This window comes from Anabrus simplex, chromosome 1 (assembly GCF_040414725.1).
Source record: "Anabrus simplex isolate iqAnaSimp1 chromosome 1, ASM4041472v1, whole genome shotgun sequence".
Classification (NCBI taxonomy): Eukaryota; Metazoa; Arthropoda; class Insecta; order Orthoptera; family Tettigoniidae; genus Anabrus; species Anabrus simplex.
Genome location: NC_090265.1, coordinates 1,549,261,445 through 1,549,287,120, shown reverse-complemented (window position 1 = coordinate 1,549,287,120; position 25,676 = coordinate 1,549,261,445). Strand labels below are relative to the sequence as shown.

General features: G+C 38.2%; 1 protein-coding gene across 5 annotated transcripts in view; it reads left to right on the top strand.

The window, feature by feature from the left end:
• Positions 1 to 25,676, top strand: part of Gapvd1 (GTPase activating protein and VPS9 domains 1) — a 674,762-nt gene that overhangs the window by 173,575 nt on the left and 475,511 nt on the right. For all 5 annotated transcript variants that reach the window (XM_067138086.2, XM_067138089.2, XM_067138085.2 and 2 more), the window contains one exon: positions 6,908 to 7,117. In XM_067138086.2, the coding sequence (XP_066994187.2) occupies positions 6,908 to 7,117 (210 nt within the window). The remainder of the gene's footprint in view (positions 1 to 6,907; positions 7,118 to 25,676) is intronic.

The window sequence follows — 25,676 nt, the reverse complement described above, 5'->3', positions numbered from 1 at the left end:
AGTAAGAGAAGTACTTGTCACAACAGGTGTTTTTTTTTTCTAGTGGTTTTACATCGCACCGCCACAGATAGGTCTTATGGCGATGATGGGATAGAAAAGGCCTAGGAGTTGGAAGGAAGCGGGCGTGGCCTTAATTGAGGTACAGCCCAGCATTTGCCTGGTGTGAAAATGGCAAACCACGGAAAACCATTGTCAGGGCTGCCAACGGTGGGATTCGAACCCACTATCTCCTGGATGCAAGCTCACAGCCGCGCACCCCTGACCTCACGGCTAACTCGCCCGTTCTCAACAGGGTTGATGTGTAATTGTTCTGAATACAGTTCAATAAGTTCACACTCTTCAGTTTCACTGCAGTTGTCTTGATTGTATAAAAAATGATTGTGCTCAGTATGAGTTTCGTTATTGGATAATAAACCTAACTTACCACCTTCTGAATTGGTACTCATATCACACGCACTCAGTTCACTATTATTCAAGTCTCTTTGTATGCCAAATTTGTCACATAAAGCCGACGACCAATCTTGCGATGTGCCATTAGAAAGAGATGAAAAACTGCTCAGCACACCTGGCAAAAGTGACTCCATAGTAACAGGCACTAGAAAAACTGCTCAGCGCACCTGGCAAAAGTGACTCCATAGTAACAGGCACTAGTTCAGTAAGGTCCATATTATTGTTTGAATATAAGACATCTTTTGTTAGAATATCAGAGTTTGAAGACGAACAATTACGCCTACTTCTGCATTCCAGTACTTGAGAGGATACGCTGTCATTGTGTAACTGTCTGATCTCTTTCCTAGCAATCAAAAGAAACACGAAATATATAAGAATTTACATACAAATAAAAGAAAGTATTTTAATTTCAGTTAATACGTGCTAATTATTCAGAAATACTAGGTGGCAGTGCAGTTAGGAGCGCGCAGCTGTGAGCTCGCATCCGGGGGATAGTGGGTTCGAACCCCACTGTCGGCAGCCGTAAAGATGGTTTTCCATGGTTTCCCGTTTTCACACCAGGCAAATGCTGGGGCTGTACCTTAATTAAGGCCACGGCCGCTTCCTTTCCATTCCTAGGCCTTTCCTGTCCCATGTCGCCATAAGACCTATCTGTGTCGGTGCGACGTAAAGCAACTAGCAAAAAAAATTTAAAAAATAAAAAAAAATAAAAAAAAAAATAAAAGGAAATACTAGGGCTACGACATAGGTTATGTTTACTTTCTTTTAATTAACTTATACACCTTAAACTTGATCCATTTTCATCCCCTCACCACTATACATTAAAAGGATTGACTGTTAATTATTTCAACCACTAAAATAACAGCAAATCTTTAAATAATGTTTTTGTTTGTAAAGCTGTTTGGAGGTTAACATAGAAAGGAAACGTTCGTTTTCTTACCTGTAAAACCTCGTAGTTATTAGAAATCCTTATTACATTTGTAACAATGTGTTCAGTTCTTGCTCTGATAGCCTCCGTTACTGGTACCACAATGTAGGGAATACGACAGCACAATCGTTTACCATGTAAAAATGCACCGTAACAACATACTAGGTTAGTAAACACTACACAGCTGATGTTTTGTGGTTTGTTGTGAACCAGTGCAACCACCTGTTTCATTTAGCATCACTAGACCACAGACCAGTAAAAGGCACTTGGTCTACTGTTGCTTAACTAAACAGTGGCTTATGGCTTTTGGTTTCATGATGCAAAATACAAAATCAAGCATAGGTAAATAGGCACTTAGATTTTTCATATATTTTAAGGCAACCGTTGCTAGGACATGTGCAGTTATTTTTATTCATTTAAGTTGCGTTGTTTCTCAACAGAATGCGCACAAGTACTGATATTTACGAAATGGTGCTTGATCTAGTGATGCATAACATGGTCCAAATAATGTTTGGAAAACACACAAATAAAAATTATTTTCCACTCTTACAGTGGGAGAATTCTGATATCCTCCAACTTGACACAGTATCATGTCGTTCAATAACAGACTCATGTTCGTGACAACTGCAGGACTACTGTGATTTTGCAAATATAACCATATACGAAAGAAAATATTTAACTAACACCAAACAAGAGGCAACAATGTCACGAAAAACTCCAGAAATATTTCAAGGTTTTTCACTTTGTGGTTTCAAAATAAATTTCTGCGAACGTTCATCATCTGATAACTCAGCATCACCCTTTTTAACAGTTCTTGGTCCGTTGAAAGCATATTGCCTAAAAGAAAACACATAACTTATAAGTTTTTTTTTTTTTTGCTAATTTGCTTTACGTCGCACAGACACAGATAGGTCTTATGGCGACGATGGGATAGGAAAGGTCTAGGAATGGGAAGGAAGCGGCTATGGCCTTAATTAAGGTACAGCTGCCGACAGTGGGATTCGAACCCACTATCTCCTGGATGCAAGCTCACAGCAGCGCACTCCTAACCGCATGGCCAACTCGCCCGGTAACTTATAAATGTCACAATCGCAGTTGAGACCTGAGGTCCACATATGTGGACCATATATTTTTGATGTACTAAACACTGTGTAACAATAATACTACATACATTATCATAGCTATCCTTCAAGTTATCTTTGCAAAAAAAAAAAAAAAAAAAAAAAAAAAAAAAAATTCTGTATCCAAGTACTAAGCTCTATTTATTTCGACTTACTTGAAAGGCGGTCATCTGTCGGCGCCATTCTACCGTTTTCGCAGAACACGAGTTGGCAAAGAATAACACAACTTGATGTAGATTCACAGTAGTGCCTTCTGGACCCGAAAATAGGTACTAGAAAGTCCACAGAAGAGGACTCTGGGTCTCAACTGTTGGAATCTTGCACCAAGGAAATAAAATAAAATAATAAAATGTAGTCCTCATGTGGACCCAGGGAATGAAGAGGAACAATTAAACCCTGACCTGCAACATCGTGCTAGTTACAAGTTGACAGTTTATTATAACCTCTAGGTTCAAAAAGTAGCATTGTTAAGGATATGTATATCTTCTACGATGATTCTTGGATGTTTTAAAATGATTCACAACGAATTCAATATGTAGAAGATAATAAAAGGGACAACTTACCTTGAGGCCACATGGTATGTTTTGTTTACAAAAGTTTAATCACACATACTGCCTTCTTGTTGCCAACTGTTGAAATAAAACAACTGCAATACAAAGCGCGGTACCTGCACGATTATTGCAGTCCAGTGTGATGCACGGAAACGGGATAGTTTCTTTCAATAAAATAAAAACCTAACCCGCACGATCGTGCAGTCCGATGGGGGCGGGGGGGAGGAAGGACTGTACAGTATTACATCATCCACAAATATCCTTATCTGTGATTCCAGATCTTTACTCTTATCATTTATATATACAGGGTCTTTTATTGGCTCGATCAGAGTGGCAGGGGATCACGCATGGAAGCGCAGCTGGGTGACTCATTTGCCGAGAGATATATTGCTTCATGACCGGCTAAGATGATCTAATGCAGTGTGGTAGCGATAACCATTGCTTCACAGCAATAGTTTAGTTTAACATCTGTGATATTGGTAGGGTTTTCAGTGTATTTGCTTTAAAATAGCATTGTTTCTGTAGTAATACAAAAGTTATAGTGTTTAACGAGTGATGTATACAGTAGAACAGTGTGTATTCATTGTGTTGTGCTGTGCGAAGCATTCTTCTTATACACAGTGCTGCTTTTGATTCATTCACAAATTTTCTGGCATCCTCCCTCCCCATAGGAGTACGGTACATAAATTAGTAAAGAAGTTGCGCACAACCGGGTCCATTCTCAACAAGAAATCACGCTGGAGATGAACCGTTTTAACAGAGGAAATACTTACAGAAATAGGGCCTCTCTTGGAAAGAACTCCAACAAATTCCCTGTCACGTCTTGCCGTACAAGCCAATGTGTCATTACCTTCTGCCTACAAAGCAACAAAACTGTTAAAAGCCAAACTGTACAAACCCACCCCTGCCGAACATTTAAGAGGACCTGACAGTTTTGCTAGGGTTTGGTATTGTAATTGGTTGCTTCAGTCAGTTCATGATGGGTATATTGACCCAGAACTTTTATTTTATAGTGAAGAGGCATGGCTACACTTAAGTGACTATGTAAATAGTCAAAACAGTCGCTACTGGTGTGCAGAAAATCCGCACCAGCTGCATGTCCGTTCACTTCATGGTGTAAAGATAGGAGTTCGGTGTTCAATAAGTACTCACAGAATTATAGGGCCTGTATTTTTCCATGAAACAATAGATGCTGATCGATATGTAGACCTTATTCTCAGACCATTCTTTCAAGAGCTGACAGCAGAAGAAAGGAGCAGTGGTTACTTCATGCAAGATAATGCGACGGCACACACTGCTAATCGGTCTATGGAGGTAATACGGGAAGTTCTCGAAAATCATGTGGTTAATTATACCCCTAGATCCCTGTGATTATTACCTGTGCAGGATGCTGAAAGGAAAAGTGTATGTGAAAAACCCTCACACAAGAGAAGAACTACAAGAGAACATTGCACAAGTTATTTCGAACATCACACAGGCTGAGATTTGCCGAGTGTCTGCAAACCTGTTTGCGAGGTGTCAGGTGTGTTTGACAGCTGAGGGATCAAATTTTGAACATCAAATGTAATGCCAGGTAGGTTTTAGACTAATAAATTCTCTAGAAATGGCTTTCTATAAGTGTGAATTGCCGCAATGTAGTGAGGAGCAAGACATGCATTATACCGGCTAGCGGTGGAGTGTCATTGTGCCAGCCGTATCGCGCTCTGAGTAGTACTGTGGAACGAGCTAAAAAATGATCCTGTATAAGAAAACATAAAGGTCCAATAATACTGCCCTGCAGGACTCCCCTCTTAATCATTTCAGGATCAGATAATGCTTCACCTACTCTAATTCTCTGAGTTCTGTTTTCTAGAAAAGAAACCACCCATTCAATCACTCTTTTGTCTAGTCCAGTTGCCCTCATTTTTGTCAGTAATCTCCCATGATCTACCCTATCAAATGCCTTGGACACGTAAATTGCGATACAGTCCATTTGACCTCCTCAGTCTAAATATCTGCTATATCATGCTGGAATCCTACAAGTTGAGCTTCACTGGAATAACCTTTCCTAAACCCAAACTGCCTCCTATCAAACCAGTTATTAATTTTTCACTTGTCTAATGTCGGAAATAATGCTTTCCCCGAGCTTACAAACTACACATGTCAAGCTGACAACCTGTAATTTTCCACTTTATATTTGTCACCCTTGCTGTTGTTCACTGGGGCTACTATTGCAACTCTCCATTCATTTGGTATAGCTCCTTCATGCAAAAAGTGATCAAATAAGTATTTCAGATATGGCACTATATCCCAACCAATAGCCTTTAATATATCCCCAGAAATCTTATCAACCCCAGCTGTCTTTCGAGCTTTCAACTTTTGTATCTTTTTATAAATGTCTTTATTATCATAGGTAAATTTTACTAATTTGCCCCCTCTATCAGGACATTATATTTATATCCAACTGCCTGTATATATTGTTGACTGAATAGTTCTGCCTTCTGTAAGTCCTCGCATATACACGCCCCTTGTTCATTAACCATTGCAGGAATGTGCTTCCTGGAACCTGTTTCTGCCTTAAGGTATCCAGCACCTGGTTAAGAGCAACATGAGGTTGCAGTACCCAGATTGGAACGTGGTGATGAATGAGGTGTGCTGGAAAGATAGACTAAAATGGAAATAAATCATATTTGGCATAACCTGGCTGGATCTGGATAAGGCAGAATGATAAATATAATAATATTTTGAAGATCAGAGTATTTGTGTATGTTGTGTTCTGCAGAAGAACTTAAAAAATATGAGTTGATTCTGTTTTCAGCCAACATTGACTCCTTTCCTCCAAATGAATTAACTCTTTGGATAAGGGCTGATTTGATACCTTTTGTCTAGTAAATAGATGTGTGATAACTACAGCTGCATAATGAATTTGATTTTGTACACAAGGCAGTTAATTGTTTGAAATGAAACCTTATTAGTAGTACTAGGTAGTTTGATCCCATCATCTGTCGGAAATCTCATTGCATCTTTGAGGGAAACACTTTAAGAAGGATTCTTTAGTTAGTATGAAAATAACTAATTTTTGAAGATGATAGCTCAGAAGATACTATAATACTATAATTGTTGTGAAATTTAGATTTAAGACTTGTATATTCTGCTGCAGAATGTTGGGTACCAGTATGGGCCAACAGCTCTCTTTTCAATAAGATTGATGCCCAACTCAATTCTGTTATGAAGATCGTAATTGGGCACATCAGATCTAAACTTCCATATTGGCTGCCAGCCTTAAGCCACATTGCACTGCCAAAGCTGCAGAGACAGAATGCTCTTGTGAGGGAGTTTTCTAAAATCAGGCTCAACCCTGACCTGCATATTCATCATGATATCCCTGCACTATGGATAAATCATTTAAGATCTTGATGTCACCATACCCTACTAGCAAAATCACTTGAGGGAAAGCAAATCAAAATTAGCAACATGTGGTCTCGGACATGGATGAAACTGTTCCCCAAGAACTTCCAAAGATATTTTCTCACACAGGATTTGCACTAGGCATGGAGTCTGCATGGATAACTTGTTCAGGTGATCTTAAGTTTCCTCACCCCAGTATGAGTTTAGTGCCAAGTGACCATGCAGCACATTACAAAAGACTGCAAGTTGAGGGCCTGTCACAGAAATTGTGGCGACTTCTAAGCTGCCACACAAATAGTACTTCAATGTATAGAGGGACTGGACATAAAAATCTAGTGTTTTCTTTTAGATTAATTTGCTGGTCTAAATGTGAACAAATGTAACTGTGTAAGTTTTAGTATTGTACCTCAGCCATGCAGCATTAAAATATTTTTATTTATGTGGTCGAATCATTCTTTTTTTTTTTTCAGGTTAATGCCATCTGCACAGATTTGGTATTCACCTACTTTATCTGCCCTGCTATAGTAAATCCAGAGGCCTATGGCATTACAGATGCTCCCATCAGTTATATAGCACAGTTCAATCTTATTCAGGTGGCAAAGATTGTACAGACACTTGCTATGACTCGCTATGAAGAAGTGGACTCTAAGGTTACTGATCTTTATAGCCAGTTTGAGAAGGTGAGTGAGTGAATTGTGTGTACTTGTTCAGTAGTTCTGCATTTGAGAGGGGGTGGGGGGAGAAATCTAATGAGCATTCACAATCATCATCATCATCATCATCATCATCATCATCAGTTCTCTACTCTAGCAAACCAGTTGCAAGTTCTAATATGCATTATTTAAGTAATTTGGAAAAGATTTTTGTTCTAGAAGAACACCACATTTGTTCATATGCACCACCACTTACAATGTGCAATCTACATTTTCTTCTTCAAAATCGAAAAAAGTTTTTCAGTATATGCTTCTGCTGTATTACTGTCAATGAAGAGCCAGTTAAAACAATGAACTAAGCGATATTTAATCTTAATATGTCTTAGGATAATTTTCTCCTGTACAGACGATGAAGGTATGAACAGACTCCTGTTAAGATAAGTAGGGGACCCATTGTAGGTAGTTGAGATCACAAAAAATATTTTCACAGTTCAGTTTTAAGCATTTAGATTATCACACATTATTATGGATAAGTGTTCTAAATTAGCAGATTTCAAATTAAAGAAGTAATTGACGTTACTGAAAGACATCGTAATAGAGCTATGAATAGTGTATTCACTGTATTTGAAAGAAATGCACAGTGTTGACAAAAGTAGAAAGCAGCTCTCCAAAATATAATAAATGTAAGGAATTGTTTTGGGGTCTGAAAAGTTTCCAGAAAGAAGACTACCTAATGAACCGTGTAGTAAATTTATGTAATGATGACTTTGGTGTTCATAAAACGTTGAACTTCGTAAAGTGAAGTTTACAGCTAAACATGACCTTGGCTGGAGAGAATTCACAGAGAACAGAGTGGTTCAGAAGATGTAGAAAAAAAGAAATCTTTCCATTGTCAACAAACATCAGTGTGTTGGAAACTGCCTTCTGCAATGAGAAAGTATTAGCCTTTCATTGATGTGTAATCTGACAAAAAGAGAGCAAAGCCTTTATGCTGCTCCATATAAAATTACCCCCTACTCAGACTGAGAAACCAAAGACATTTCTGAAATGTAATGCAGCCATGATGTATCGGGTAAACATTTTGGTTTCAGAAATATTTTAACCATTGATTTGTTGAGAATTTTTAGATATGATAAAGCTAATTCTTTCATTTTATGGTATTTGTGATAGTGTCACCACAAGTGTGGAGAATTACAGAATTGACAGCATATGATTTAGGTCTAAGGTTGAGACAAGAATAAATTGAAGATTTGTACTGTTAATAATTTTGCTCTGTAAATTAGAGTAAATAATCCATTCAGTAATAAATTTTAATTCATACCAGAATATTTTGATATGTTGTTGTTTGAGTCATCAGTCCATAGACTGGTCTGAAGCAGCTCTCCACGCCACCCTATCCTGTGCTAACCTTTTCATTTCTATGTAACTGTTGCATCCTACATCTGCTCTAATCTGCTTGTCATATTCATACCTTGGTCTACCCCTACCGTTCTTACCACCTACACTTCCTTCAAAAACCAGCTGAACAAGTCCTGGATGTCTTAAGATGTTGATCCGATCTATCCATCTCAACTTCAGCATCCTTCTGTAACACCACATTTCAAAAGCTTCTATTCTCTTTCTTTCTGAGCTAGTTATCGTCCATGTGTCACTTCCATACCATGCCAAGCTCCACACGAAAGTCTTCTAATTCCGATATCAATGTTTGAAGTGAGCAAATTACTTTTCTTAAGAAAGGCCTTCCTTGCTTGTGCTAATCTGCATTTTATGCCCTCCTTACTTCTGCCATCGTTAGTTATTTTACTACCCAAGCAACAATATTCATCTACTTCCTTTAAGACTTCATTTCCTTATTTAAAATTCCTGCATCACCTGTCTTCGTTTGACTGCACTCCATTACTTTTGTTTTGGACTTATTTATTTTCATCTTGTACTCCTTACCCAAGACTTCGTCCATACCATTCAGCAGCTTCTCAAGATCTTCTGCAGTCTCAGATAAAATAACAATATCATCGGCAAATCTCAAGGTTTTGATTTTCTCTCCTTGGATTGTGATCCCCCTTCCAAATTCCTCTTTGATTTCCTTTACTGCCTGTTCTGTGTAAATATTGAAAAGGAGGGGGGACAAACTGCAGCCTTGCCTCACTCCTTTCTGGATTGCTGCTTCTTTTTCAAAGCCCTCTATTCTTATTACTGCAGACTGATTTTTATACAGATTGTAGATAATTCTTCGTTCTCGGTATCTGATCCCAATCACCTTCAGAATCATAAATAGCTTAGTCCAATCAACATTATCGAATGCCTTTTCTAGATCTACGAATGCCATGTACGTGGGCTTGGTCTTCTTGATTCGATCCTCTAAGATCAGACGTAAAGTCAGGTTTGGTTCACGTGTTCCTACATTTCTTCTGAAGCCAAATTGATCTTCTCCCAACTCAGCTTCAACTTGTTTTTCCATTCTTCTGTAAATAATACGTAATAAAATTTTGCAAGCATGAGATAGTAAACTAATGGTGCAGTAGTTTTCATACCTGTCAGCACCGGCTTTCTTGGGAATAGGTATAACAACATTCTGACAAAAATTGGATGGGACTTCTCCTGTCTCATACATCTTACACACTAAATGAAATAACCTTGCCATGCTGGTTTCTCCTAAGGCAGCCAGTAATTCAGAAGGAATGTCATCAATTCCAGGTGCCTTGTTCCTATTTAGGTCTCTCACAGCTCTGTCAAACTCTGACCTCAAAATTGGGTCTCCCATTTCATCAACATTAACAGCCTCTTCTTGTTCCAGAACCAAATTATCTACATCTTTACCTTGGTACAACTGTTGGATATGTTCCTGCCAGCTTTCTGCTTTGTCTTCTTTCCCTAGAAGAGGCTTTCCATCTGAGCTCTTAATATTCATACACCTAGATTTTGTTTCTCCAAAGGTTTAGTTTATTTTCCTGTATGCAGCATCTACCTTTCCTAGAACCATACAACCTTCAACATCCTTGCACTTCTCCTTCAGCCAAGCTACCTTGCACTTTCTATCCACTTCATTCTTTAATCGCCTGTATTCTTTTCTGCCCTTTTCATTTCTAGCATTTTTGTATTTTCGTTGTTCATCACTGATTCTTAGTGATCTTTTCTTCCTTCCTAACATTTCTTGAGCAGCCCTACTGACTTCATTTTTCATGATTATCCACTCTTCCTCTATTGTATTTCCCTCAGCCTTTTCATTTAGTCCTTGTGCAACAGGTTCCTTGAAACAATCCCTCACACTCTTTTATTTCAACCTGTCTAGATCCCATCTTTTTGCATTCTTTCCTTTCTTCAATTTCTTCAGCTTCAGATGGCATTTCATGACCAACAAGTTGTGGTCAGAGTCCCCGTCTGCTCATGGGAAAGTTTTGCAATCCAGCACCTGGTTTCTGAATCTCTGCCTAATCATAATGAAGTCTATTTGATATCTTCCAGTGTCTCCAGGTCTCGTCCATGTATACAGCCGTCGTTTGTGGTGTCTGAACCAAGTATTGGCAAGGACTAAATTATGATCAGTGCAGAATTCAACCAGCCGACTTCCCGTTTCGTTCCTTTGTCCCAATCCGAATTCTCCTACTGTATTACCTTCTCTTCCTTGGCCTACCACTGCATTCCAGTCTTCCATCACAATTAGATTCTCGTCACCTATTACATATTGTATTAAATTATCTATCTCTTCATATATTATGACTTCATCATCCGCTGAGCTAGTAGGCATATAGACCTGCACTATTGTGGTGGGCATTGTTTTGGTGTCTATTTTGACGACAATAATTCTTTCACTATGCTGGTCGTAGTAGTTTACCTGCTGCCCTATTTTCTTATTCGTTATGAAACCAACTCCTGCATTTCGCCTTTTTGATTTTGAGTTGATAATTCGGTAGTCGCCTGACCAAAAATGCTGTTCTTCTGGCCAACGTACTTCATTTATACCAACTACATCTAACTTTAGTCTATCCATCTCCCTTTTCAGATTCTTTAATCTACCACAACAATTCAAACTTCTAACATTCCACGCTCCGATTTGCAGATATACTGTAGAAAATGATATAATTTCCAAAAATTTGTTGGAAACTGTATATCATCACATAATCAGTGTGGTAGTTTGGCATGAAAATTACCTTGTAATGCGTGTTACTCTAACTTGAAGGAAATATAATCACTGAACATTCTATCGCAAAGTTAAGTCTAGCAATAACACGCATTTTGATTTTTCAGTTGGTATTTGATAGGGGAAAGTGTCCATTACTCCATGAGAAAATGCAAAAAATGTATTTATGAATGTATCTTGATTAATTACTGTTGAATGTACAAGACGGTTCATATAAACTGGGTAATATAACACATTACACCCTTTTAGATGGGCATTAACAGGAGACAGTATATTGCAGACTAGCTGTGGGAGTTTCGTATGGCAAGCAAATAAAGTTAAAAATCTTTGTATGTTGTGAATTTTTTTAATTATTATTATTTAACTGTTATGTAGGAGTTCATTTCTTTCATTTCTTCCCCCTTTTCATGGATGGACCACAACCACATGCAAGGAACTCAAGTGGCAACATTATACCAGTTATTTGTTGCATTATTAGGTGGCAATGCACCAATCGTTTCCTCTGTTTCAGTTGTGTACAATATTGATGGTGTCATACACATAGTTTCAGTTGTTAAGTCAAACATTACTGGCTTACAAGGTCCATCAGTGTGATGTAAAGGATATTCCAAAGGTAATTTTTATATACCCCTACCAAGAGAGACAATACTGACCTTAGTGAAAGAGGTGGAAGGAAAGAAAAGGGAAAGAGCAAGACAGACAAACATGGCACTTCTGGTTTGGCAAATTTGACAAAAGTTTTTCAGACCAGAGTCCTGCGCTAACTGGTTGAGAACATTCCGAATGCTAACCTGTACGGAACACTGTGCTGGAGGTTGCATTCAAAATGCTTCGTGCCGACTGCATGCTTGACCAGTTCAAGAATTTTTGCATCTGTTTGAACAAATTTGTAAGTTTAGGTATGATTTAAAGCAAAATATGACTACAATTCAGTACACTTTGTACAGTACATAATCTACTTTTGAAGTTAAAACATGTATTTTTCTCTTGCCTTTTATAAGGAAGAAATGTTTATGCTTATGTTTAATTGTCAACTTGCAAGACGTCAGAGGTAACTGCTGTAAGTTTGAATTTTCGGCTGGATGTGTGACCTTACTGATCTTTTACTGACTGGCCAAGCTCTCTAGTTGAGATCTGTCTATAACAGTGTCCTCTGAATTTATTGTTTTTCTTGTTACAAAAGATATTCTTCTACCAAACTTCATAGAAGAGCAAAGGTAGTACTGCCATATAGAATGACTACCGTGAGTTGCAGGAGCTGGGGAAGGAGAAACACGTTTAATATTACACATAGCCCAAGGGTCCTCCCCTCTGAACCATTGACATTGCTGCTGTGAGAAAGCTTGTACACCCCAAAGAAGCAGGTAGCCAAGCCATAGGAGCAACTATATCAAATGGGTATGTGTCAAGAGACAAGACTAATCAATGGTTCATCGAAAGGTGGGTTAGCAGCTTTTTGGAAGTTGTGATAGTGGCAGTCTAGATGATTGATATGGCCTTGTAATAATACTTATGATGGTTTAGCTACGTTGATGCTGTTACATGGCTGAAAGCTACAGGAAACTACAGCCATACTAATTCCTGAGGACATGCAGTTCTCTCTGTGTTAATGAATGATGTACCAATGATGACTGCCTCCTGGGTACAGTATTCTGGATGTAAAATAGTCCCCCATTCGGATCTCCAGATGGGGACTACATGAGATAGGCCAATAATCAGGAAGATGAATACTGACCTTCTACAAGTCAGAGTGTGGAGGGTAGAAGTTTTTACCATGATTATCAATCACTCACAACTGATTTACATTTAGGGCAGTTGCCCAGGTGGCAGATTCCCTATCTGTTATTTTCCTAGCCTTTTCTTAAATGATTGCAAAGAAATTGGAAATTTATTGAACATCTCCCAGTAAGTTATTTCAATGCCTGACACCCCTTACTATAAACGAATATTGGCCCTATTTGTCCTCTTGAATTCTAACTTTATCTTCATATTGCTATCTTTCCTACTTTTAAATTAAAGACATCACTCAAACTTATTCATCTACTAATGTCATTCCACGCCATCTCTCCACTGACAGCTTGGAACATACCACTTATAGTATTTACAATTCTTATTTTTATTATCCACTCAATTCAATGCATAAATATGTTTGTCTTTAAATGGACATTACAATACAAACGTTAATTGGGACATGTTTTGCTCGCTGTATCAAGCATCTTCAGCCATCCTTTATACGATTTTCTCAAGGTTGAGTCATACATGAAACCTTATTTATAATAATTTTTTTCATTGAAAGTGTTTTACACAATACATTTTTTTTTGTCACTGCTTAAAAAGTGTGTGTCGAAGGGGTAAGTAATTTCACACACATGGTTTTTTCTTCGTTCTCTCCTTCTCCTTTAATTTTATTCCTTAACATTTCACTCTCCAGTGGGACAAGGACAAGAAAAGTTAGAGACAAAATACATCAACAAGAAGAAATAACACTAAATGGACATTACAATACAAACGTTAATTGGGACATGTTTTGCTCGCTGTATCAAGCATCTTCAGCCATCCTTTATACGATTTTCTCAAGGTTGAGTCATACATGAAACCTTATTTATAATAATTTTTTTCATTGAAAGTGTTTTACACAATACATTTTTTTTTGTCACTGCTTAAAAAGTGTGTGTCGAAGGGGTAAGTAATTTCACACACATGGTTTTTTCTTCGTTCTCTCCTTCTCCTTTAATTTTATTCCTTAACATTTCACTCTCCAGTGGGACAAGGACAAGAAAAGTTAGAGACAAAATACATCAACAAGAAGAAATAACACTAGAAACAAGCAATGGACCCAGTACTTACCTACAATTAGTCATCATCCAACCCAGAGGACATGAATAAGGTTTTACCTGTTTCATCTTTGAATTGTTTAAGATAGTGAAAGAAAACTCGACATTAAGGTTAATCATTAATTTTAATTCAGGAAAATGAGATTAACATAAATAACCAAAATGGTCATCATCATCATCATCATCATCATCATCATCATCATCATCATTTTCTAACTCCAGTTTCCCAGGTGTGGTGTACAAGTGCTCGCCATCTCCTTCTGTCTTCATACATCTTCTGTTCCAGTACATCCTCCCATTTGTGTCCTCTTTCCTCCACATCTTATCTTACAGTCTCTATCCATCATTTTCTTGGTCTTCCTCCTATGAGATTAAAGTCAAAATAATTTCTGGAAGTTCTTTCCCTGTTCATTCTCATTATGTGCCCATACCACTGAAGTCTGAGTTTCTTTATGACACTGGTAACAGGAACCTCAGTACTAGCTACTTTCCCATTCACTTCATTTCTGTTCTTGACCTTTCTGGTAGTTAGGTTCATGGTTCTAATGAATCTCATTTCAGTTGCTTGGATTCTACTGAAGTCTTTGTTTAGTAGGGTTCATGTCTCTAAACCATATGTGAAGATTGGTACAAAGTAAGTGTGGCACCTGATTGTTTTTGCTTTATGTGGTATTTTGCAGTCCCAGGGAAGATTTTTGACTTGATTGTAGAAGTTTGATGTTTTCTGTGTCCTGCTGAATATTTCCTGCCTAACAGTCTTGCGAGATTGCGCTTCCAAGGTATTTGAAGTGGGAAGCTGATTCGATTTTTACTCCTTCCAGAAATATATTTGAGCTTGTTCCTTCCCTATTGATTTAATTTCCGCTGTCTTTGTTTAACTCATCTTCAGTCCAAAATTTTGTAATGTATTGTTCCATTCATTAAGTTTCTTCTGAACTTCTGTTTCTCTCTCTGACCATGAAAGCACATCAGCAAATACCAGGGTGTTAGGTTCACTGTCCATTTTCTTGATAGATTTTATGACCTTGTCCATTACTATTACGAACAGGAGTGGTGATCGGGCACTTCCTTGTTGGACACCTCTCTTTGTTTCAAACCATTTCGATTGTCCGGTGCCTTTCTGGACACAGCTGTAGCACTTCTGGTATAGCATCTTGACTTTGTCTATTAAGTACTTTAGCACCTTTAGGTCTTCCAAACATTCCCATATCTTGTTTCGAGGAACACTATCATATGCTTTTTCAATGTTTACAAATTCAGTCACAAGATTTCTTCCATATTCCCAGTACTTCTCTGTCAGCATTTTTACTGCAAAGATATGATCCACAGTACTTCGACCTTTCCTGAACCCGTGTCGTTCTGCCTCAAGCAAAGGTTCCATTATCTTCCTACTAAATCTCATTTCTATGATCTTTCCCTGCATCTTCAGTATGTGTGACAACAGCGTGATGCCTCTGTAATTTTTGAACAGTGGGATGATGACTCCTTTACTCCAATCTTCTGGGATTTTGTTTCTTTCCCAAATCACTGATAACACTCTATATAGCCAATTCAAGCCTGGTATTCCAGCTGCTTTATCATGTCTGAGTTGAGATCATCAAAGCCTGGGGACTTCCCATTTCCCATGCTCTTTAGTGCTGTTTCTACCTTAAGCCATGTTAATGGGTATTTGTAGTTTTTGGCCTCATCTATACTACAGTCATTAGTGGTGGTGTTGCCCCCATCTCTTTTTTTTTTTGCATAGCACCAACACAGATAGGTCTTATGGCGACAATGGGACAGGAAAGGCCTAGGAATGGGAAGGAAGCCTGGAGTGAAAATGGGAAACCACGGAAAACCATCTTCAGGGCTGCCGATAGTGGGGTTCGAACCTACTATCTCCCCATCTCCATTTAACAGCACATTGAAGTACTTCATTTCATCCCTGATTCCCTCCTCTGTTTGTTTTAAGCTAGCATCATCTGTTTCCAGTGCAAGGATGTTTATATATTCATTTCTTTTATTGTTTATTATTTTGTTTCCTACTTCCTTGACAGTTTTCCTCTATCCTAGTACTAAAGTCACCCCAGCACTTTTCCTTTTCTTCCTGGATCAGTCTTTTTACAACCAGTTTCTTTTTCCTGTATTCGTGTGCTAGATGTTCAATTTCTAATTCATTTCGTCTGTCATCTGTTTTTTTGTTTGTTGAGGTCTAATTTTCTTTTCAATATATTTCTATCTTTTACTGCTGTCTTCCCTCGATCATTCCACCAAGGTTTTTCCTTCTCTTTTGGTGTGGTACTTGTTTTTCTGCAATTTTCCATGGCTTCTTTTACAAGGGTTTCTTTGAATAAGGACCATTCTTCTTCTACTCCACCTTTCTCAGTTTTGGGTAATTTGGCTGTTGGGCTCACTTCATAGTTTCCTTTCCTCTCCATGTCCTTCAACACCCATGTCTTAATCTTTGGCATTTCCTTTTGTTTAATATTGGGCACATGGACATCTTTTAGGTCAGTGATTAATAGCCAGTGATCGATATCTAAGCACTCGCTGGGTATGACTTTAACATCTGTAAAATACTGACCTGCTTTTCTATCAGTGATGATGTTGATCAGTCTTGAACTTTCCATCCCAGCTGTATCTCGTTACTTTATGGCTGTCCCTCTTCTGATACCATGTGTTCTGTATGGTTAAGTTGTTTCGCACACACAAATCAATCAGGTTCTCTCGTTCAGAGTTTCTGTTACCATAGCCATGGGGACAAACGATGTTTTCACATCCTAGTCTTTCTTTACCAACTTCGGCATTCAGATCACCCATAATGATTGTGTTCTCCTCTGTTATTTGTTCCTCAAGTTCAATGAGGAATTACTCTTTCTCTTCTGTAGTACATCCTGGCTGCAGTGCATATACTTGCAGGAGAGTATGATGTGCATTACCAACACAGTCTCATCTGGATCATCCTATCACTCACATATGTGACATCTGTGTGTCTACATGTTTATGAAGGAGGAAGCCAACTCCATTTTTGGATTCACTATTGTTCCCACTCCAGTACAGCATATATCCATTTCTCAAGGACTTCTTCCCATATCCTTTCCATTTTGTCTCACTCAACCCCAATATCTTGAGCTTACGCCTGTCCATAAGATCCACAAGTTCTTCATATTTGTTGGTGAGAGTGAGGATATTGAGTGTACCAATTTTCAGTCGCTCCTTCTTGGAGGGTTTTGTGTCTTCCTGTATCTCCGATGTGCATCAGGCTTTTGGCCATTATAAATAGGGACCTTTCTTCTTCTTCTTCTACTACTACTACTTCTTCTGCTGTCCTATTAAAAAAAAAAGGCAATCTAATTATTTGAAAATAGTAAGTTAGTAGACTACCAGAAATCAATGATTTCAAGAGACGGCCACTCTTTCTTGAAAAATTTAGAGAGAAACGATATGGTAACTGTAAGGGTAATAACAAATTAACAATTTTTCCGTGAGGTTTAATTTAGTGAGCTTTCACAAGGGCATTAAATTCTAGCCTACCAATTAATTATCTTCGAAAACTCCAACTTCAAAGACCAGGAATACCCTCATGAAGGGCAGTAAAATATATTTAACCTCGAGAGGGAAAAGGGATTGGCAAATGCTTCACCACAGCAAAAAATATATAGTGGGAAAACTACTACACCAAAAACAATCCCGATCGCCATAGCAATGAATACACACAGCAAACACAAGGAAAACGACCAATCACAGAATTAGAACACAACAAAGGTCGTTAACATGAGCGAAAGAAAATCAAAGCCCACCCAAAACACAAAATTACAAGATTGAATATGGTAATATTATAAGGTGGGTTCAATAGATAAAATAAATTAAGGGAAACTAAAATTTTTATGCACGTACGAAACCTCACATTACCTGTTAGTCACCGATAGGTGAAAACCTTTTAAAATTCACATAATCGAGCAAACCTCATTCCCAAATTAATAATAACTTGAAATTAACAAATTTATTTTATATCTTCACATCATTTACATTTTTATCAAAATCATTTAATAGCCACTGACGTTGAGAAAGTTAGATTCAAAGCACTAAAGACATGCCGATTTCCATAAAGTAATTATTCAGAAAAATAGTAGTTCGTGGTCACTGAGATAAAAATTAAGTAGGCTTGAAGAACTTACGTGCACAGATTCGATTCCCAGTGAAGAGTACATCAAATCATACTGAACTTACAGAGTAGTTCGTCAGTTATCCCAGGGCACAATAAATCACCAGGCATAGAAAACATTAGGACAATGATAATGCACCGTTCTGGCCATGCAGTCGCGTCGAGCCCCACTGTTGGGTGACACGATGCACCGTTACGGGTCTATGGCCCCGTCGATTAGCACTGGAAGCACTCTACACTCAGGGTCTTAACAGGTACTTCTTGTTGTGGGGCTATTTCAGAGAGTCGCAGGTCTTTGTGTATGCCGCAGCTAGCTAATGTGTCCATATGAATACGTGGAAGATAGGAATACGTGTCGCATCTGTGGTGAGAATCGGATTCGGAATCCTATTGAGATTTCTGAATCTCTGCATTGAGGTTTTCAATTCATCGCTGTTCAGTCTGCATTATCTACTTCTATAATTTGTGACATGCATGCAACGACCATGACTTTTGTTTTAGGTTAAAGTCACTCATACTTCAATATGACCTTGAGGTTGCCATTAAATGTACAAGTAAGGTTACTTACATATATTGTATAATGAAAGGATGGAGATATTCTGGATGGGATTCTATTTATTAATTTAAGTGATCCTACCTAACTAAGATGAAACTAAAGCGTGATCCTAATTTTAAATATTTGGAATCATTGATAATGACACAAAGATGGCTGACGTAATTTAATTAATTTAGACCTATTTCAGCATAATGCAGTGAATTTGAATTAATTAATCTTCATTTTCCAAGAGCTTTTCGAAATAATGAACACATGTTTACATTTATTCATTAATATACCTGAACCTTGAAATTAATAATATTATTTTCGAGATCTCGTTTTTAACCTGTTCTGTTTGAATGTATCACCTATATGATCATATTCTTTCTTTTATTTCATTCTTTACTTGTTTTGGGTACCCTTTCTTATTTTCATATAATGGTTACATTAGGAGAAGTTTAATCTTACTTGCATCAAGTCCAGCTATTAATAATGCCCTTTTTTTATGTGATACCTATCCTAACTAAAATCAATAATCATCACCATCCTAGCTAACTTATGCTGTCCTGATGTGGCTCGTCTTGACGCAACAATAGGTACACGCCCATCCTCGCACATACCTTCGAGGATCGTATTAACTTAATGCTACTACATAAAATGAATAATCAGAAACAACACATATAAGAACAAGAAATATGTACACTCAAATGTCAACAAAACATCACATGATATCTCTACCACTTAAACTTAACTACTATGTCCATGAAGTAAAACACCTAACCTAACCGATATCATGACATGTGTCCTCGTTGTTATGTGCGTGGCAGGCTTCATACACGCCGCAAGCGCATCGCCATCATACCAACTGAAAATCCTAATAACTGAACGTAAATTCCGAATATTGCATCCGAAGTGTCGTGATAATCGATTCAACAACCGTGGCCGACATCGTATCGCAATTAATAATCATCAGCATCACCATCTTAGCGTACACTTACATATGAACATTACAATCTTAGCATTCACTCATGTAGGAGTATTACAACCTTAACATTCACTTACACACACATGGGTATTACAATCTCAGCATTAGCTTGTACATAAACATCACACCTCCATTTACTTTATCTAACCTCACAGTAATATAACACAGTTAAATAGTACAATCTGTATAAAAATCAGTCTGCAGTGATAAGAATCGAGGGCTTTGAAAAAGAAGCAGCAATCCAGAAAGGAGTGAGGCAAGGCTGCATTTTGTCCCCTCTCCTTTTCAATGTTTACATAGAACAGGCAGTAAAGGAAATCAAAGAGAAATTTGGAAAGGGAATCACAGTCCAAGGAGAGGAAATCAAAACCTTGAGATTTGCCGATGATATTGTTATTTTATCTGAGACTGCAGAAGATCTCGAAGTTGCTGAATGGTATGGATGAAGTCTTGGGTAAGGAGTACAAGATGAAAATAAATAAGTCCAAAACAAAAGTAATGGAGTGCAGTCGAACGAAGGCAGGTGATGCAGGAAATATTAGATTAGGAAATGAAGTCTTAAAGGAAGTAGATGAGTATTGTTACTTGGGTAGTAAAATAACTAACGATGGCAGAAGTAAGGAGGACATAAAATGCAGACTAGCACAAGCAAGGAAGAGTTTTCTTAAGAAAAGAAATTTGCTCACTTCAAACATTGATATCGGAATTAATGTTTTTGAAGACTTTTGTGTGGAGCGTGGCATTGTATGGAAGTGAAACATGGACGATAACTAGCTCAGAAAGAAAGAGAATAGAAGCTTTTGAAATGTGGTGTTGCAGAAGAATGCTGAAGGTGAGATGGATAGATCGAATCACGAATGAAGAGATACTGAATCGAATTGGTGAGAGGAGATCGATTTGGCTAAATTTGACGAGAAGAAGAGATAAAATGATGGGACACATCTTAAGACACCCAGGACTTGTACAGTTTGTTTTTGAAGGAAGTGTAGGTGGTAAGAACGGTAGGGGTAGACCAAGGTATGAATATGACAAGCAGATTAGAGCAGATGTAGGATGCAATAGTTACGTAGGAATGAAAAGGTTAGCACAGGATAGGGTGGCATGGAGAATTGCATCAAACCAGTCGATGGACTGATGACACAAACACAAATAGCACGTTCTACGTAACGAATTTTAGGATGAATTTTCACTATCACATCTCAACTTATTGTATAATTCTCATGGCGCAGCACTTCTCACTATTTCAATCACTAAACCTCACATGAGCTCACCCACGCATCAATAGCATATCACGATATCATCCCCACACTATATTATTCATCAACACAATAACTATCACCATCACAGGCACTTAATACACTTGGCACTTACATCATCATTATTATTATTATGATTATTATTTATTTCACGTCGACTCACATTAGTATCATCACTCGTAACTTCTCTACATTTATATCACCTGTAGAACGTCTTCATTGATACCTCGATATGCCGTTACTTCATAACCATTCTCGTAATTATAGTAAACCTGCTGCAATTATCATTCGAAGAACAACGTACCCTGGAATTTACAACGTTCGTTGTCTGCGTTCTTATATTAAATCACGTATCCATTTACCTGCGTTACCTGTGTTAACTGCACAATAAATATGCTGATTCAATGCCAATGCCTGTTACATATGCATACGTAAGCTCGTGCCTTTCAGTAATCACGATACCACAACATAATATAAACAATGCCGAAGTCGCCTACTGACATAACTAGTCGTTCGCTCACATGATACCATAGCATTTCGAATACCGTATCGCCAAACGCATATATGAATTTCTATAGGCCAAATAACATAATATCACGTCGCTCATTGTGTAATTACTATTACGTCTTGACGAACTACTTCAGGACATGTACTGTATATACACTACCATCTACATTGAGAATACTAATAAATAAAATATAATGCACATAAATGCTGCATAAAATAAATGCACAAAAAAAGACATTATTAATGAAAAGAATGGGTAATTACTGACTTGGATGGCCAGGGTATTGGAAGCACTACGCCTAAGTTATCCTTCCTCGTAACCACGCCATCATCTCAGGTGGGCCCGCTTGTATTCATCTAGTTCTCCATGTTCTCATGTGTACTTGTACTTCCTGAATACATTTCTGACATTGTTATTCTACTTTCATGCAGATCACACCTGAAAAAGGCTAACATTAGGTTATTCAATACACACACACAATCACTATTAAACCAATACTGCATGTATTTCGAATTACACATGAATGTTTTCGAGATACCGACAATTTCTATTATGGATCGCGTTGCTTTCCTTGTAATGGCTTTGCCTTGTACAATTGCGAGTATTACGTTGTTATTTCGCACTGTTTGCATTCATTTGTGGTGTACATACCACCTAATAACTTCTTTTCACATTCGGTTCATGTACACTGATAATATGCTCATACAACAACAACTTTTCTTAAGCTTCCGTGAATCAATTCCACATTACCATTACATCGACACCAACAATGAACAATGAACAGCTTTGAATGTCCTCCTTTCGTTTTAAAACTAGACATGGAATAGCAGAATTACACACTAGACGTGGAAGTTTATCTTAAGTACCTACTTATATCTATCGATACCTAGATGTCGCCACCGTCCTTATTAACAACTATCGATGTTTAACATTACATAACATTACCCTATATGTACGATCTTTGGTTTCGTCTTATTTTATACATTCTACATTTTACATTTAACTTAATTCTAACATTATTTACAAGTATTTACATGTCTTTCCGCTCAAAGATGAAAGCAAAGTCTCTTCACGATCACTTCTTCACGTATTCAATGTTTGTATTTCGGTTCTCGCCTAGACTATTCCGGCGCCATGTTTCCGGACCTTGTGCTCGTTGTTTTTACTCGCGCTGTGGCACATATTCCACATGGAAACGGCACAATAATATTAAAATGATAGGAAATGTAGTCAGGGTTTGAAACCCTCAAATTAAGACCACTTACCCGGGTCCATACACTAAGACAACGCTGATATCCCGGGAGACCACATCATGTATGTGCACGCGATGGCTTCCGCTCACTGAGTCACTTCACATAATGGCTGATCGTTCCTCGCCAACATAGCTACACAAGCTTTATCAGGGTGCCGCATTCTGATAGGTTGATGAGAGGAGGAACGACCAGTTTAGTCCACTAACGCAAGATCGCTGCACTCCACAGAGGCTGCAGGAAAAGGCCAATTTAATTGACAACTAAATGTATGAAGTTTTAAAGGAGTCCGCTTTTAGTCCACAGATGTAAATACAATTAACATGTGATGCGTAATCCCAAAATCACATGTGAAGTTCGGTAGAAACCACATACTTTAATAGTTTAAATGACATGAATTTCCACGGTGTGATACCCAGTTCTAAATTGTTTTTGGGAAGGGGCTTTAATAATGTTTCGCCTCGTACATTGGTGTCGCTGTGATTATAAGAAGTTTTAAAATGTTTTCCATCGAATGTTCGCGAAGGGGTGACGTTCATATCCAGAACATACCAGGTCAGGCAGGCTACACGTGGAGTCAGGCAGGTAGTCTATTGTGTCCCTGCAGCTACATCACACACCCAGCTGTCGCTGGCTCGCCTGCTTGCTTCTCCAAGCGTAAACAAACCAAGTTCGCTCTGAATGTCGTGCGTGCTGATGGAATATAATTAATCATCAAATAATACGGCATGTTCCGCTTGTAATCGGTACATATCCCTCCCTCTCAGGGAAAAAAAGAAAATACTTATGAGGATTTTCTTTTGATTTCAAGTTACTCAAAGTATTGATCAGAGGCACATGGGTAAATCCAGTCAAGAGTCTTCTGTGCTCATCTGACATAATATAGAAATAAGATGATGTCATGTCCATGCCTGAAAAAATACTCTTTTTTCCATAAAATCGCTTAATGACATCTTTAAGCGGAGGAGGGTGATCATACTCAAGTACCTGTTGGTCATTCAAAGCACGAGCGTCCAGGCATAATCGCAGGTTACCATTGGGTTTCTTTACTATGGTGAGCAGATTAATATAGGGCGTAACGCACTTGGAGATAATTCCGTCGGTCTCCATGTGACGAATCAGTGTCCTGGTTTCATCCTTATATTTCTCAGGCATCAGGTATGGCTTGCGTTTATAGGGTAAAGTATCCTTGACGTTGAAGTGGTGTCTAAAATTCTTAATCTCTCCATGCTTCTCATCGAAGACGTCCAGATATGTCTGATAAATCTCTTCTTCTGCCGCTGCTATGTTAGGATGGCATCCTGGGGCTTCAGTTACACTGGAAATGTAGGTGAGAAAATCAGGCCCTTTGTCATTCAAAATTTCATCGATGGGTCCCTCTTCTTCGGGATCACGCTCTTTTTTGACACGGGTCCCTCTTCTTCTTCTTCTTTTTGTACCTGGTCGACTGGGGCGGCGTCGCCAATCACACCATCGACTTGTGCATGGGATAAATCAATCCCTTGAAGTCTGGGGTCTTCACCGTCTACCAGCTGTAACTCTACAGATCCGACCTTACATAGATTAATAATATTGGCAGAGTAGTCAATAGTCACCTTGTATTTAGACAGAAAGTCTGAACCCAAGATAAGGTTAAACTTCATGGGTGAGACTATCAGAAAAATATGCTCACACACTTCTTCATTGATAACAGACTCAAGTAAGACTTGCTGCTTACATTTGATATTCTTGTCAGGAATAATACCCTTGATCTTAACTTGTGCTACAGGCAAAATAAGAATGTTATATCTGTCCTTGATTAATGTTATCAACTTGTCAGATATTAGAGAAACTTGCGCTCCCGAATCCACTAGTGATGAGACTTGGAATTCCCCAATGTTAATATTGTTTATCAGTAGACTTTGTTGGACATGTTGATGAATGGGTAACTAGTCTTCAAATTATAAGCTATCATCATCAATATGCCAATAATTAACTATGTCTACATGGAATGACCCAACCTCCTAATTTTCAGGCAATTTTATTTCCGGAAAAGTTAAGGTTTTTAAACATTTTTTTGCAACAGCACCTGTGGTCTCTGGATTCTGACCAAAGGTGTTGTTTCTTTTATGGTATTCTTGGTATTCAAGAGAAGTCGCCCCAGGTTGATGACACTCTTGTTTCTTTTGATGGAGGTAGTCCTGCGTTTCTTTCCACCGTTTGTGCAAGTCGAAATTATTTGAGTCTCTACTCTCTTCTTGTCTTTTCTCTTGTTTTAGCCAGGTAGGTTTAGTTTGGTACGGAACCTGGCCACAGTATGGGAGTTTCCTATACCCTCTATATCGTGTAGGTGAAGATTGAGTCTCTCTCTCTCTTCCCTTCTATCCATTCGTTCAGGACTTTGTCGCGATTGTTCAGAAGTGTTAACCTGAACTGGATGTGCGGCTACATCCTTACTCTTGCTCGGTTTCAAAGTACCCTGCGCATGAGCAGTATCAAGACGTTGTAATACAGCGGCTAATTGATCCAAGTTATCTTCACCGCTACTAAGATCTCTTGAACGTGAGAAGGATACTGTAACGTAATGACCTGTATGAGTTCCTTCTCAGGCAAAGGAGGGTCTAAATACTGCATCTTCTTCAACTGAGATAATAAGTCGGCATATCGAGAGGTGTTGATAGAGGTGTTATAACTTCTCGAATACAGTTGTTTAATAAGGTGCTGAGTTTCTGCGTACCAAAAATGTTCGATTAAAGCCTCCTTGAAGTCAGAGTATGTCTTAATATTAAATTTGAAGACAGCGTACCAGGAAAGAGTCTTGCCTTGTAATAATCGAGCGACTGTTCTTAGTTTTCTGTCTTCGCTAATTTTATGTTCCTGAAAATATTCCTCTACATTAAGCAGAAACTTCTTAGCCGTATAATCCTCTTTACTGGAGAATTTAGGAGGTTTTTCCT